Below are 17615 nucleotides of genomic sequence, written 5' to 3'. Positions count from 1 at the left end.
ATTTGCTTATAAAGATTACTAGTTAAATTAAAAATGCATCGACAATTGACATTTGACTCCAGCAAACGACAATCAAATTTAATATGATTGTGTAAAATTATTGTAAGAGATAGATTAAAATAAACGTGTGATTAACGGTGTAATGAAAAAATTAAATATAAAATTACAAAATTTGTGCTGATATGATTGTACAAATTAAGACTGCATTGAAAACTGTTTATTATTATTTTAATCAAATTAATATAATTTTATCTTTAACACATTGTTGATATAATTACATTATTTAATAAATTTGACTTGTATGTGGTGTAACGGGTGGATGGAGATTCACTTGCTCTTAGACAAAGTTTTGGTGAGTGTCTGTAGAGAAAGGGGAAGAGATGGGAAGCCCAACTTCACTTATTCAAAGAATATTTTTTTTGTAAATTTAATTTTATTAATTTAATTATAAAAATAGATGTTATCGTTGAAACTTTATTAAGATAAATTTAAAAATTGGCTTAATCTTTAAAATTTTAAAATATCATTCTCTACATTTAAATAATGTCTTTACGGAAAAAAAATATTTTAATTATTTTTTATTTTTCACTCATAAAAAGTTAATATTAAAAGTTTTTATATATGTAAGTAATTAATAATTCATAAATTAAATTTCTTTTAATAAATAATATATTTTTTAAAATATAAGTGAATGACAATTGTAAAATAATATGTTTTAAAAGTAATTTATGCTCGATTACGGTGTGTCATGCATCAGCATCATGAGTGGTGGACCTTTGTGGTTGGATTATCATAGAAAGTTTGTGTCAAAGTCTGGTACGCCTCTCGGAAATCAAAGTCAGCCACCTGCATGCCTGTGTCAAATACTGTATGTGTATATAAAAGTTGTGATCGGCTATAAATTTAAATATTTATATTATTATATATTAAAATATAATTTAACCTAATTTTATAAAATCTATGTAATTTTAAATTATAATAATTAGTATATTTAAATTTATTTTATATCTAACATATGATATAAATGTTAATTCTACAAATTAAATTCTAAAAATTTTATAGAAAATATCAAATTTAATTTAATACGAGTATTTATTTATTTGAGATGTTTATATTACCCCAGTTTTGATAGTAAAGTAACGTCACAAAACGAACAAAAAACAATTGCAGGAACTCTATAAATCGCAATAATTTGAAGAATTTTATGTCTGAATATTTTTTTAAAATAAAATTTTATTATTAATTTAAAATAAATTATATTTATAAAATATTTTAATTAAAATTAATAATAAATAAAATTTGATTTTATAGTTTGAAAATATATTATTTTTGTCGTTACCTTTTTTGAATCCCCGGGCAGGTTTATTATTTATATGACCAGAATATCGTATATTGTCATGCCTTTAAAAAAAGGCGACCAAAAAAGTCGTTTTGGTATTATTTAACATTTATTTGTTTTCATTAAAACATATTATTAAAGGGTTGCCACTTTCATAATAGCGCCTACCTACGTGGTAATTAGTTCAAACTAGTTACGTAAAGGTTTTGTTTTCTTAAAGAGTGAGTATAAAGATAGAGGTTGAATTATGACGTCACAATATTTATTATTTAATTTATAATTTTTATAAATTATTTTAATATATCATTAAATTATTTTGTATAATTAATTTAAATTTATTTTATTAATTTTATGGTTAAATTTAAAATATAAATTATAGTTTTAAAAAATTAATTATTTAGACAGATCCTAATATGGTGCAATATGTGGGTAACGTAAACAAGCAGTGTAGTGTCGTTGCCTAGCTTCAGCGTCAAGCTTCCGCTGACTTGTCAGTCAACAAGTTGAGTTGCAAGTCCAATGGCTGCTCTCTTATAGAAGACAATTTAATTAAATACTTATTATTAAATAAATATTTATTTTATAAAAATTGTGAAGGTTTATAATATAAATTTAATTACACTTTTTTTTAAAATAAATTTTAAAAAGTTTATAGAAGTTCTAAACTATTTTCTTTAATTCTTTAATATTTTTTTTCAAACATATCCTAAATGGAAGAGGAGGCGCATGTGAGAGAAGAAAAGTTAGTTTGGGTAACTGAAAAGCAAAAATACATGATTGTTCATAGTTTAAAGTGATTTTAATAAAAAAAATTTGGCGTCAATAAAATATAAAATTTTCTAATCAACACATGAATATGTTCGAGGTTAATAATACTCATTATTAAAATATAAAATAATATGTTATAAAATTACAAGTTTCTTTCAAAATTCTAAGATTGCATATTTGTTTGCATTTCAAAAAAGAATTTTCTCTTTTCAAAATAAAAAATATATTTATTTTTTATTTAAAAAAAACTCTTTTTAAAAATCAAACAAACATACCTTAAAATTTCTTTTACTCATCTTTCTACCATAAATAAAACCAATCTTTTGCTTTTAAAGTATCACTTCGATGATATTCTCTCTTTACATTTTATTGCATTCCAAACATAGGTATTGTACAGTTAAATATTTGTTTGACACATTTGGATGGTTTATTAATTTGTAGTGAAAATTGAAGCTTTTTGGTTTCTAACATTCAAGATCCAAAGGTGCAAGGGCCCAATTTCATTTTGGCAAGAATCTTGACCCTTTTACCCCTCTAATTCGTTTCCTACAACATGGTTAATTTGTTCATGTGTAACACATTTTACATACCTTTCTTCAGTTCTTGGATTCTTGAGCAGAAAGAGACTCAAGGGCTGCATCAAAAATCATTTTCCAGCTTCAGTGTTCCTGCAGGCTGCAAATTTGACCAGTACTTCTTGACAAGTGGCCTAGGCACCAATCTTTCTCTCTACATCATGTTCATTGGCTCATTACACACTAACACTTTTCGTGAAAACACCATCACACAATATTCTTTTTCTTAAAAAAAAAAGATAAAGAAAAGTTTTATCAACATCTTTTATGTGATGGAAGTTTGAATGTGAAACCATCAAATCTTGTGGTTTCACAATTTTGCAAAATGTTAAACAATTTTTCTAATGCACGAACAACAACACACGATAATAAAATAACAAATAATAATATTTTATTAAAAATATAATATTTAATGTCAATACATTAAATTTTGAGTTTTTATATACAAATTTAGCATATGTAAGTTCTTATTTTGTGTTCGAACGCGTGTTTGATCGAATTTAACTATATTGTCCAAGGTTCGGTTTTTTTTTTTTTTTTTGGAGATATATAATTGACATTAGCATTTGAGTGTGGCATGTTTTTTCAGTTATTTTAGTGTTGATAAGGTTAAATATTTTTGTCATAAGTTTGAATAGTTTATTCAATGGTGCTAAAATATCACAGTTTTCAGTTTGTGACTCCCAAGTTTCTCAGGTATAAAGGCCTAACATATTTTTGGTGGGGACCTTGGCCTTTTACTATCTTATTCCTTTCCTACATCCCAAGTTCTTGGATTCTTGTTAATAATACAATGGAAATTGACAAAAGGGTTGCACAATTTTTTTCCCAGCTTCAGTGTGATTCTGCAGACTGCAAATGAGACCAGTATTCCTTAACAAGCTGTCCAAACAACGATCCTTCTCTCTTCATCAAGTTCATTGGCTCATCATATTCTACTAGTTCTCCTGAAAATACAATCACACAATTCTCTTTTTCTTAAAAGAAAGCCACAAGATGGTAAAATGTTTGTTCACATAATTCACATCTTTGTGCTATAGAAGTTCAAATGTGAAGCCAACTGGATAATATCTCATTGGTTCACAATTTTGTGTGCTAAAAGTTAGAATGCTAAATCAACTACATCATATTTTATTGCCCTGCTTTAAATGTATTTTCTGTCAAACCAAATGGTATATTTATATTAGAATTCTTATGTGGGCTAAAGAACTAGCTGATTTGTAACCTTATTTTGTTAACTTGCTAGAACATGATTGTTTTGAGGTCAACAATCAACATTACCAAGATCTATGTATTAATAAGAAAAGAATAATAGCAATTAGAGAAGGGGTAGCTAAGATGAAAACTAACCATCATGGATGGCAACAACCTTAGTGCAATCCATCACAGTTGGTATTCTGTGGGCTACTGTGATAACAGTACAATCAGCAAACTCAGTCCTAATTGTTTTTTGCAGAATCAAATCAGTAGCATTGTCAATTGATGCAGTTGCTTCATCAAGCACCAAAATCCTACTTCTCCTCAAAAGAGCACGCCCCAAGCAGAATAACTGGCGTTGTCCCATGCTCCAGTTTGCCCCAGCTTCAACAACTGTATAACAGTTTTGCCACTAGTCATTAGTTAATTAAACATGAATTGACACCTACAATGTTGTTTCACCAAGGCTTCAAAGTCTACCTGATGAGTCCAGGCCCTCTTCTTTCTCTTCAACAACTTCTCTCAGTTGACATTTCCCAAGAACCTTCATATGAAAGCTACAATTAGTCCACTTCTACTCTATGAAAAGCAAGAATATATTAACAGAAAGATTTCCTCTTCCTATTAAGTACTACCTTGGTTTCTATTTATCTGTCTTAAGAGAGAAAAGAGATTATACAAACCAAGGACTGCAATCATTCTGTTAGAATTCTTTGGTAATCTTCCTAATTTTACCTTTTATGATGATTTTTTTTTTTCGACTTTTGAGCTATTCAACTAGTATAAATGCTTTATTTATTATACTTTGGTGGTAAAAGGGTATTAGTGAAATAATAACAACCAATATTGTGATGAACTTTTGTATGGACAGAGAAATACAAACATTTTTTCCTTTTCTCTTTGACCAGATAAATAGGAACTGAAGTAGTATTAACCAGAATACAGGCTGAAAAACAAGTTATTAATAGTTATTACCTCCCATATATCTTGATCAGAGTGTTGAGATAAGGGGTCTAAATTGTATCTAACTGTGCCATTAAAAAGAGTAGGATCCTGTGGTATTATACCAAAGCTTGACCTCAAATCATGAAGTCCAATAGAAGAAATGTCTATGCCATCAACAATGATTTTTCCACCTGCTGGCTCCACTAGACGAAATAAAGCACTAATAAGGGTGGACTTTCCACTGCCTGTTCTGCCAACAATACCAATTTTGTGGCCTCCTTCAAATGTGCATGTGATCCCTCGGAGCACAAGCGGGGCATCAGGCCGGTACCTTATCTATTTTGGTATCAACAAACAAATTATGCATTTCATTTCAACTCCTAATTTTTTAGACCTTCATACCACAAAAGTATTACAAAAACTTGTAGTTTAGACTGTTTTAGTTAATTACCTGCAAATCATGTATTTCTACTTTTCCCTCAACAGGCCAATTCACAGGAGGACGATTTTCTTCTATTACTTCTGGGGCCTCACTTGGTATATGCATATATTGATTTAGCCTCTCCACTGATATTATTTGATTTGCTAAAGTGCATTGGTTTTGAATTGCAAATACTAGGGTAGCGTTTAATGAAAGGCCATAAGAGAGAGCCATGCCAACAAATCCTAGAATAAGAGAGACAATGTTATATAGTTTGACCAAAAAAATATGATTTGTAAGACACCAAAGTTGACATGAATTTCAAATATACAATGAAAAATGAAATCTCACCAGAGGCGAAAGTTCCAGGTGGAAGTACCACTATGCAAAGTGCTGCGGATGCAAAGACCACTGCACTAATTGTTTCTAACCTTAGCATCAACCACTCATTTGCTGCAAAGTTATGAAAAAAAGGACTGGCATTGACATCAATTAGAGTAAGATTCTTTGCAGAAAAACGATCCTCCTCCTTGAAAGCCCTTATTGTCACAACTCCAGCAATAGATTCAGCAAGATGATTAGCTACAAAGGATTTAGTTGTGCCATTCATCCGCATCAATTCTTTTGCAGTGGCAAAGTAATATTTCTACAAAATAAAATTCTTCGTAAGCTTTATTGCCAAGAAAATTTTTCTAATTAAACAAAGTTCATAAACTTGAATTGTCCAATGATACTGACATAACATGTATTCATTTGCTGTCAAACATAAGCATTGGTTGGTTAAATATGATAGCTTTGCCAATGTTAATTTCATAAAGCAGGCACCAAATACTTACAGTAATATAAATTAAAGAAGAATATGCTCAATACCTGCAAGAGAAATGCTATATAAAGCATTGGTATAGAGATAAACAAGACTTGCCAAGTAATTGATGCTATGACTATAAGATTTGCATAACAAGTTATCGTGGCTCCCACAGCAAAGATAAGGCTAAAGGGGATATCAAGATCAACAATGCTTAAATCTGAGGAGACCTAAACAAGGAAACAAAAGCCAAATATTAGCACTTCCACTGCATTTTAGTGCAAAGGAAAAAAAAAAAAACAGACTATTTGGTATGTTTACCCTACTAAGTATCCTCCCCAAAGGTGTGGAGTCATAAAAGGACATAGGTGCATGAAAAAGGGAGTTCAGTAGCTGTGAAAATAAAGATTTTGATGATTGAAGACTCATAGAAACTACAACAAGGCTTCTGATGAGCAAGAAAAATGCAGAAATAAGCCCAATCAACAAGTACACAATAATCAATTTCAAGGTGCTGATATATGGACTGTCAACATTAGAAGCCATCCATAAGTTTTGAAGTATTTGGCCAATCACAAATGTGAGATGAGAAAGTGCAGCCACAGTGAAGTATATGTATCCTTTATTCTGATTCAGATACTGTAAGTGAGGCTTGAACCCTTTGTCTCCTCTCTCTCTCTCTTCTTGCTTAATTAACTGACCTCCTTGTGATGCTTCAAATTGGTTTTCCATATAAACTTTCCTAATCTCTAGAGTTGTATTTGAATGTTTTTTGGAGGAAGTAACATCCACAAGCCTGTCAGAACCAGAAGTTTCCTTGTGAGCATTGACAAGGTCTTTAAATTCTTGGCTTGAGCTCAATAGATGATGGTAAGGTGCAGCTTGTATGATTTCTCCATTAGACATCAACTGAAAATAAAGATCATGTCGTGTCCATTCATCACTTTGAAATCACTAATGTGCAGTCATTAATTAGATGTGGGAGAATAACAAGAAATAAAAATGACATAACCAGTGCTTTAAGATTAGGAAATTACCAAAACAAAATCAAAGGCTGGAAGGAAATCAACTTGATGAGTCACAAGTAAGACTGTCTTTCCAGCAAGTCCTTCCATGATGTATTCCTGTGATGTTTCAAAGATTTCCATCACCAAAAAGCAAATATAAATCTAGTGTTTGAAGAATAAAAGTTTTCATTACATTAAACAAATTTGTTGCAGTATGTGCATCAACAGCACTGAATGGATCATCCAAGAGATATATATCAGCATTCTGATAAAGAGCACGAGCAAGTTGAATTCGCTGCTTCTGGCCTCCACTCAAGTTAACCCCTCTCTCCCCTATTTCAGTGAGATCACCATAGGGAAACAATTCAAGGTCCTTCACCAATGATGACCTATGAAGTGTTTCTTGATATTTTTCAGCATCCATAGTTGATCCAAACAATATATTCTCCCGTATTGTACCTGTCTGTATCCATGCCGTTTGAGAAACATAGGCAAATTTCCCATAAACTTCAATCTGTAATTCAAAAAAGATAATTAAATATCTATTAATACAATATCATTGCCACTAAATGAATGATAGAAAAAAGCGCTCTAGTAAGTTGAATTTATTTGCTAATTGATGCTGGAACAAAAAGTGGCAATGTCATTCAAGTTAAAACCAGTTACGGTATCACAAGGTTTTGCAGTGTTTTCTATAAGCATACAAGAGAATAAAACTTACAGTTCCGCGAGTATTAGGAACTTCTCTGAGAATTGCTGCTAAGAGAGTTGATTTGCCTGAACCAACTTCTCCACAGATAGCCACCTTTTGCCCAGGTCTAACATCCAAATTTATGTTTCTCAATGTTGGTTTTGATATGTTATCTTCCCATGAAAAGTCAGCGGAATTGATTAAAATTGAGCCCCTCATGTTGTCACTAAAACACCTCTTCTTGACATTTTCACTTTGTAGTTCAGGTGCCTCAAGAAATTTTATAATTCTTGCAAATGCAACTTTTGCTTGAATGACCACACCAATGACATCAGGGATAGTTCTAATAGGATCTTGAACAAGGCGCAAAGTTGCCACAAAAGTGAAAACGTTGTTTGCATGTAAAGGAATATTAAGAAAGTAGCACGCCCCAAAAGAAGCAGCAGAGACCAACACAGGTGAGGCCCAGAAGAGAAAGTTGCTATATGACTTTCTTAATTGCACTATTGACAACCTTTTTAGCTCTACATTCCTTAACCTTTCAATAGCATTTCTAAAATTGGTTTCCCATGCATATAACTTCAAAACTTTCATGTTCACAAGAGCCTCAGAACTAGCCTTCAATCTCTCATCCTGTGCCATCATAAGTTTTCTTTGAAACTTATGTTGTAGCTTAGCAAGTGGAGTGTTGCATAGCACAGTTAGAATTATCACCACCAATGAGGCAATTGTTGCTAGCCCAACAGCACGGAAAAGCACTACTAACGCAATACATAATTGAACACTTGTTGTCCATGTTTGGTGAAACCAATAGGAAAATTCTCCAATTCTATTAGCATCTACATTCACATAGTTCATTATCTCACCACCAGAGTGCATCAATCTTGCAGCATTGGATAACCTCAGTTGCTTTTTATAAATTGCTGCAATAAGCACTGATCTAACTTTAATACCAATAAGTCTGGTGCGGAAGTACCACTGCCTTTGTGATAGGGATTCTATGATCTTTGTAAAGACTAGTGATATGGCCAATAAATAACCTTCATATTTGAAATTCTCATGACCCTCAGCAACCAATATAAAGGAATTTAAAAGCAAAGGACCAGATGAGAGAGTGATTACCTTAAGCAATGCAAAGAATCCTGATATCAAAATCTCTTTTCGGTGGCACATAATTATTGTCATCAAAACGGATGGTTGTGATGATAGTTCTTTTTGTTTCTGTCTATTCAATTGGTCTAGAAACAGCAAATAACAATTTTCTGCTTTATCTTCCTCCCCCAAATCTGGGATGTCTTCATCCTGAAGAGTTTTTTCTTTACCCCTTTTCATCAATGGATTCAGCCACCAAAATGACATCCTACTAAGGAGTCCAGCTTTTGCAAATAATGTGACATTACTGATAGAGTCACCTTTGTTGGACTCATCATTTAAAGGTGTATATAGACTTTCATTATTTTTGCAGTCAGTGTCCTTGTACTTAGCTTCCTTGTAAATGCAAAATAGCAATAAAATTGCCCCGAGAAAAGATAGTACATCTGAAGTTACTTTCAGGGACAGTTCTCTACTACTAATTGCATAAAACAAGGACAAAACAAAGAGAATACAAGAAATCAAGAAAATTGCAACAAAAAATAGCAGTAGCCATGCTCTTGGAAGTTGTTTTAGCCGAAGACTTGTATAACCAACTAACAACCATGTCAATCCCTGAATGAATTCTAGCAACCACCAATGAAGAGGCAAAGGGGTTTGGATTTTCCTCAGATTCTCCTCTAAAAGCCAAATGCCTGTGCACAAATGTAACAACCCAAGAGAGCCATTGGCTATGCCAGACACTAGTTGCAATTTTGAATGACTTTGCATCCAAGTTAGACCCTTGAAGGGTTTCAGTGATGACTTTTGAATGATTGTAAATAAGATCATGATCAGCAGCAAAACATCAATGCACATGAACAACAAATGGTTGACACACGAGGAAGGATCTGTCGAAAACTTAAAATCATCATCGCAAGGATTTTTTCCTGTATCTGAACAACCGGATTCCCCACAAAACATCCTCCAAAATCCTTCCATTGTCTTTGCCCACTATTTTCTACTCAAAGCCTCACTACGTATTCTGTAAAATAAAATAGCCAAAAAGAAAATTATGCCTTCAATTTTCAGAGAAATACCCTTAAACTTGGAAAATATTAAACCAAAAAACAAATAATCAATAAGCTCTATCAAAAGAAACACACGTGAAAACATCACAAAAGAGTAAAAGAAGATGTTAACATTGACAACAAAGGACAATGCAAGTCTATAACAATTCACTCTTAGCATGTGTGAATTTGCTTAATTTTGAGAGAAATTTCCATTTTTCATTTTCAAAGTTCAAGTTAAGATTTTAATTGTAAACTCTCTTGAACACAAAATAATGTAATCCAAACAACACACGCTAAAACAATTAATATGGAAAGGCACATTTTCATATAGAGTTGTACTTATACACCAACTACAAGGAGCAGTAGATATAAGCATGGCATGCAATCTCAAACACAAAGAGCAACAAGTGTTTACAAGAACCCTGAACACTGTGTCTTAACTTCTGCGAGAGTCTTTTTAACACATGCAAAGCTACGAGAACGATTTCAGCATCATCACACTGAACGATTATGATCCAGTCCAAGGCAAGTTGCTGACGCACACAAAAGCATTCACTTGAGAAAGAAAACGGGTAGAAAGGGAAGAATCACAAGATTCCAGAGTGTACTGTGTGTCTTAATAAAGAAAAGAACCGAAAGAAGCTTTAACAAAAAGTGGTCCTAGTATATAGTTGAATCGTAATGAGACACAGATAAACATAGAAAGTTTGCATGATGGAAAGTAGTAGTAATAATAAGGAATCTCAGAGAGACACAATGCATAAGTGTTGAAGGGTAATGAAGTATAATGCATTAATGCAAAGTGGTTTATGAAAAAACAACCAGAGAATGACAAAGCCAGAAATGACTCGTTGCCGCGTGGTTCAGAAACTCTTCTATGCTTAAAGAACAAAAACAATAGTAGGTGTAACATGCATTTCCACTTTTTCGATCTTTTCACTTATTTGTTTATATGTGAAGGTGTTTTTATCAAAAACAATGAATGCTTGTTTTGGAATGTGATAACAAGAGCAATGATAGAAGAGAATGAATGGTTGATAGACGAAGGAAGAGAAGGTAGGTTCATAAATTTACTCATTTCTGGGTCTTGGATTATTTGATTCATGAGTTCTTTGCATTACCTTCCATTTACGTGTAAATGGTGGCTAAAAGATAATGTTTAATCATATATTATATTATGTTAAGTGTGTTTTGTTAATTGTATGATATAATAATTGTTTTACTGTCGGCCACTTCCACCAGATATTATAGGGTTAGTTACATTATAAGAGGACGTTTGTAAATTGAATTTGATCGATTCGGATGGAAAGGGACATTTGATTTAATTTTAATGTTTAATTACTTTGAATTTGAATTTAAATATGATTTAGATCATTTTTATTTTTCTTTAAAAAAACTGAAATATAAAATAAGTATAATAACAGTCAGTTTAAAATATTTATACCTTATAGCATAAATCAATTGATATAGATATACAAATCAATATATTTCATTTTAGATTCAATTTATCGAATGAAAAATTTTATAATGATCACCGTAAGAAAATTCATTTATTGAAGAAAAAATGGGCGTTAATATTCTCTGTTAACATGATATTTTTCTAATAAACTATTATTTACGTAGACTTGTAATATCTATACTTGTGCCTTAATTTTTACTAAACAAAAGATACCAATAGAAACTAATTCAATGTCAAATATTTTAACTTTTTTTTTGTAGTGGTTTCTAACATTTTTTTAATAGAACTTATTGTTTGATATAGAATACACAATTATAGAAAGAAAATAAGATATTAAAAGTAAATTTTCAACTGATTTAGAATTAATAAATGTATAGATAACATTAAAGCAATAAGATTTAATTTATATAATGAAACTACAGTGAAAATGAATTAGTATTGTAGTTTAATAAATATCTCATAAAGCAGATAAGCAGCATATAGATGGTAATTTCATATAGGTCTGCGTGATTTGAAATGGATTTAGGATACATTTGAAAATGTAGCTAAATTAAGTGTTAATGAACTTTCATTATATGTGAAATTATATCATGTATTTTATATAGTTTTTTTAATAAATTAAAAAACTTTATCACCTATTTATACTTGTGTGTTGTCACTTTTCCTTCAAATTAAATGTGTACATCGTTGGTATAAGTTCTACTTTTGAGCCCTTTAAATTTCTCAATATGAAGTTCATATCTACAACTACTTATAATGTATTGTCGCCTCCAACTAAAGCGTAGCAAAAGACAAAGGAAGCTAATTTGACATGGTAGGAGCTAGGAGAGTACACTTTACTGAATCCTTTAAGTGATTAAAACTTTGAATGAATAGTGTCAACTATATATGGTGACAAAGAATCACGAGGGAGGATTAGATGACCCCAACGAGGAACAGATTGCTTAACAACATAATCTTAAACATAGTTAAATTATTAAAAAACCCAGTTCAGAATTGCATATTAGCATAATGTATATACCAGTAGCAAATAGACCAAATATAGAAATCAAGTAACGTGAGAGTTTCTACCTAGCTAATTGCTTACATGTGTTTTGGATTTGTTTGTTTTATCTTGTTTCTTACATATTGTCGAATCATTCTGCTTGTTTAGTTTCTTATTGTCAATGGTTTTTTAGTACAGACAAAGATTCACGATCAGTGTCATTAGGCCATTAATTAAATTATTAAAATTTAGAAGAGCCATAGCTTTCCAAAACGTATGTCAATTCTTCTCCTGATTCGGTTAAATAATTATGGCCAACTCTCTTCTATAAACTTGTTCATACAAAGAGAATTATTTAAACCTGTACAAAGAATATTTTCTTTATATTTTTAGCTGATATAGTACGTATTAATTAACACACTCCTTTATATTTTTACATTTAAAATAAAAACTAAACATTTGCGTGTAATTCAATGTTCAAATTAGATAAATCTTGATATTATATTATAAAATACGACTTAATTTACTCTTAAAAGTTATTTCACAGTGAAAGATTGATTAAATATAAGAACACTTTAACATTTTGTTCTTTTAAGGGTTTAGGGTTTCTTTAAATGCAAATGGATGTACGCTAGCTCGGGTCCTTTCGTCGTTTCTGATTGGAAGAATGCAAATCACATCTTTACTAGGTATAGATGGCTACCCTGCCAACCCACATGCGTCTCTGATTAGTTCACACGATAATTAAGTTTACATAACTTTTAACATTATATATATATATATATATATATTCTCATATTAATGTAAATCTAAAAAATTTTACACTAAATTAGATGTAATTTTGATCTCATATTTTTTAGAGATAATTAAGTTTTTCAACTTTTAAAATTTGAGAAATTTAGTTTCTGTCAATTTTTTCTACTTAAAACTATAAATCCTTATTTTAAAAATATATTATAAATTATTTTATCTTGTATTTAACTTAACAACTAAAAGATTAAATTTTGCTTAAAGTTAAAAAAATCTTTAAAAAAATTTCATGTTCTAATTTCATTATAAATATTATAAAATTTTGGTGGAAAAAAACTTAGGATTTCAAGTAAAAAAATTTGATAAGAACCAAATTCACATAATTTTAAGAATAGAATAATTTAATTACCTTTAAAAAAACTTAAAGAAACAAATCGTACATAGTCTAAACTAAAGATAATAAGTGTAATTAAAGAAAAAAATTATAATAGTTTAACTTATGAAAAAATTAATTAAGAGAGTTTATGAATAAGATTGGATCAACTTTTAGACAAAATTTCTTTCAATTGATCATAAAATTATATTACAGGTGATTTGGATCGGCTTATTTTTAAAATTCAATTAGATTTTTTATAATTTTAATATTTATAAAGTATTAAATAAATCATGTTATTATTTATTTTAAATTATTTTTAAATAAAAATAGTATTTTACATAAATAAAAATTTATATAAAAATATATGATATGTTAAAATAACAGGATATATTTGTAAAGTTCTAAACAAAATGTAATTTTATCAATATATTTTTTTATATGTATGATTTGAATTAAATCAGTGTTTGAAATGAGAAGCAAAATCAAATATAACACAAAAAAATTTAATTTTTGTGATTTTTAATTTTCTTTTTTCTCATTATTTCCTTATTACTATTGAATGCCACGACAAAACTCTTTGGCATGAAAAGGAAACGAATCTAAATAATTGATTTTGGACCCCAAAAGTTTGAAGGACACTTGCCAGACTACACTTCCACCGTCCTCTCTTGTTAGTTCTTTGTTGGAATTATGTGATAATGATTATTGACCACTCCTCTGTCAAACCCATTTATAGATCAGTGGCTATGTATTATGAAACTTCTAAATATATTATAAACAAATTAAAGATATAAAATTTTAAAATTTATATCATTATAAAATTAATAAAATTAAGTAACAAAATTGATTGTGAAAAAGTATATGAGAATAATACGAATTTTGATTAAAAAATAAGAAAAATAATAAATTTATAATTTTTAGTAGAAAAAATATGCCTTCTGCATAAAATTAAATATATGTAATTATTAATAATTTTGACAAAGAATACGGTAAATAATGGATTAAATACTATAAATTTTCTAAATATAAATATTTTAAAAAATTGAATGTTTATTAAAATTAATTTTCATAAAAAATCTAAAAATTTATATAAAGTGATAAGGAAAAGTTTATTAACAAATTTGATCTTCTAAATTTAGAATAAAATTAACAAAATTGTGAATAAAAAACAAAATGAAAGGAGAAAGATGAGCAAGAGAAATAATAAAAGAAAATAGTAAAATAAATTAAGAGTATGTTAAAAAACTATTATTATTATTTAGTCATATTATCAAAATAACAATTACACTAATTTAATAAAAATAATAATAAGACAAATTAATTATATTTTTATAGTTCAATAAATACTTAATTAAAAATATAAATAATAACTATCATATTATATCTATCTTTATTTTTATCCTCATCATCAAACACAATTTAGTGTGAAGCAAAATGGTTAAATTAATACAAAATCTTCATTGCAAATATCTTAAGATTTATGAGATTTCAAATCATACACTAATTCATCCTATTCATTATCTCCACAAGCTTTTCACTAATTTCAAAAGTTGTATACCTGCTACCCTAAGAATGGTTCCTAATTTTTAACTATATATGCTCGAACAAGATTCCAAGAACTTGGATAAAATTTAAAATTGACAATCATAGGATTACATTTATACGTGGAGAAAAAGAAACAACAAAAATGTACCATCAATAATTATTGAGTCCTTTCATATCCAAATTGGTCATCTCTTTTGTATATGAAACTATTTTCTCCACTGTTACACACCTTGATGCATTGAAAAACAACCTTATCGCTTAAATAGTTGCACTCGTGTCTATTAATCTTCCAAGCAAATCAAATTGGGCATCATCATCGTTAAAAGAAATATATTTTTAATAATAATAATTTTAATCCTTTGAAACATTATCTTAAAATAATAATAATAAAGTTAAATATATTTTTAATTCTTTAAAATACATCAACTTTTAATTTTTGTTCTTATAGAATAACTTCTTTATTTTAGTTTTTATATTTTTAAAAATTATTCATTTTAATCACTCTTATTGATATAATTTCATAAAAAAAAAGTATCATTAAAAATTAACATATAGCAACGTATGAATTATTTCACTATCATTTATTAGTGACAATGAATTAAAATTAATAATTTTTAAAAAAAATTATAGAAACTAAATTTGAAATTTAGTGTATTTTAAAAAGATTAAAATATACTTAATACTTAATAATGTAATATTCATAATTAATTTTGCTTAATTATAAGTTCCGCGGGAAAAAGAAAATATTTATCGGAAGAGTCATTCGTTGCTTGCTACTGCTAAGAGGTTTATCACATTGTAATGACTACAGTGTTACATATTATATCTTTTTAAAAATAACTGTCTCAATTTTAAAATAAAATTATTATAATTTAAGTATTTATCAGAAAAGGAAAATATAATTTTCCAAGAAGAAAAACCATAATAATAATTGTTTATGTATTTCTTCCTTGTAGCTTTTCCTTATAGAAGATATTTTTTGAGAGAAAAAATCAAATTATTTAATGACAATATTAAAGTAAATTATACGCTTTTTTAAAGAATTACATTAATTTTCTTCTGATTTAAAAGTTAGATTATCATCTCTTCAGAATGTAATATATGTTATTATTATTATTGAATGCATGTGGTACAACAATGTCATCGTTAAATTTGGTTAGGATGTAATGTTACATAGATTTTGTTAGGTACGTGACCCCACTTGCATGTGCTTTAAATTATTACCAAATGTACACACTGCACTCTTTATCCTTTTCTCGGATCTTTCCCATAATTTGTGGAAAGTTATTGTTTGTGCTACTAAAATTATATAGTTTTTGGGTCCTTTTTTATACATTTTTTTAAAAAATAGAGTAAAATAATAAATTATTTAAGTAAAATTTTAGATTCAAAGTTTTTATATATATATAATTTTTTTAATAATAAATTCACATTAAACTAGATTCAAAATAATAATTCTTAAACAAATCCCTTCAGCATACATGTATGTCATTGACATTACCTAATCAATCATTGTCTTTTGCTGGTGTGTGGTACATCATACATGGACTCAGGTTCACAAAATTCACAATGTGTCTTGGGAAGACCAGAAAGATAAGCAAAAGCTAACCGCAGTTTCTAGGATTTTAATTAAATAATTTAAAATATAAAAATTTATTAAAGATTATTATTAATGTATTTTTATTACCTAATTTCAATGTATCTAATGATGACCTGCTGAAATTTTTCCCAACTAAGTTTGACCCTGAACCTGTACATATATCAACGGTCTTCAGGCCCGAAAGCTGAAAGCTGAGTATGTGCCAATATCATACTAAAGTAGACTGCACACACCTGAAAGGTATATATACATTGGCATCTACTTTTAGTTGTTTAAATCACTAAAAATTATTATTATTATCTTTTGTCTATCAATTTTTTAATATACGCATATTTAAAAGAATATACTCAACATGAATCAAAAAGCACATATGGGTATTTATTTTTTACAATCTTTTTAACTTATATAATATTCTATATGATAATAAGTTATATGTAGTAAATTTGTATTAAAAAGTATAGAACTGAATACATTAATACTATTAAATTTTACATTTTCTAATATATCACACACATGTACAATGTTACAAAAATTGTACTTCTATTCCAAGAACAAAGATACTTGTTAGAAACCAAGTACGGCTAATAACACCCGGTCAACACACAAAAAATGATGGAAACTAATTTCCTAATTCAGTTTTGTTTTCTCCTTTTCTTCTGAATTGTTTTTTTTTTAAATTAAAATTTATATTAAGAGATATAAGACCTGTTTGATGTTTTTTTAATTATGTTATTAATAATTAAAAAAATGGAATATTATTTTCACTTTATTTTATGTTTTAAATATCTAGTTCTCACCATTTTTTATATAAAACTCTCTCTAAACATAAAATAAAACAAAAATAACATGGCATAATTATAATTATAAACAAAAGGAAAATGTTAAACATGTTAAATTTTCTTGTGTTGCGAACAATGACCTTTTTGAAAACACTAATCAGATTTCACCAATTACTTAAATTACTTCAAACAGTTAAATATCCATTTTTTTCCCGCCTGATATGATAAC

The 17615-nt window shown here is 28.7% G+C and overlaps 1 protein-coding gene across 1 annotated transcript; it reads right to left on the bottom strand.

Annotated features, from left to right (window-relative positions):
- Positions 1–3352: 3352 nt before the first annotated feature.
- On the bottom strand, positions 3353–9961 carry LOC113873347 (ABC transporter C family member 10-like). Its single transcript, XM_027511426.1, has 11 exons — positions 7779–9961; positions 7251–7571; positions 7088–7174; positions 6372–6959; positions 6116–6280; positions 5597–5891; positions 5276–5490; positions 4855–5160; positions 4360–4423; positions 4033–4272; positions 3353–3629 (listed from the first exon to the last, which is right to left on the bottom strand). The coding sequence occupies exons 1-11, from the start codon at positions 9819–9821 to the stop codon at positions 3517–3519; spliced, it is 4437 nt and encodes a 1478-aa protein (XP_027367227.1). The 5' UTR covers positions 9822–9961; the 3' UTR covers positions 3353–3516.
- Positions 9962–17615: the final 7654 nt, after the last annotated feature.

Source organism: Abrus precatorius, unplaced genomic scaffold (assembly GCF_003935025.1).
Source record: "Abrus precatorius isolate BTA unplaced genomic scaffold, Abrus_2018 Scaffold7, whole genome shotgun sequence".
Classification (NCBI taxonomy): Eukaryota; Viridiplantae; Streptophyta; class Magnoliopsida; order Fabales; family Fabaceae; genus Abrus; species Abrus precatorius.
This window is presented reverse-complemented; position numbering and strand designations above follow the sequence as displayed.

What these genes read in the sequence shown, in the direction of transcription:
- LOC113873347 (XM_027511426.1), bottom strand. Translation starts at nt 9,821, where the DNA reads ATGGAAGGATTTTGGAGGATGTTTTGTGGGGAATCCGGTTGTTCAGAT. An exon ending in CAGCCTTTGATTTTGTTTTG is followed by an intron (nt 6,960 to 7,087) that starts GTAATTTCCTAA and finishes CTTTATTTTCAG; the next exon opens with TTGATGTCTAATGGAGAAAT. An exon ending in TGGGGAGGATACTTAGTAGG is followed by an intron (nt 6,281 to 6,371) that starts GTAAACATACCA and finishes TTCCTTGTTTAG; the next exon opens with GTCTCCTCAGATTTAAGCAT.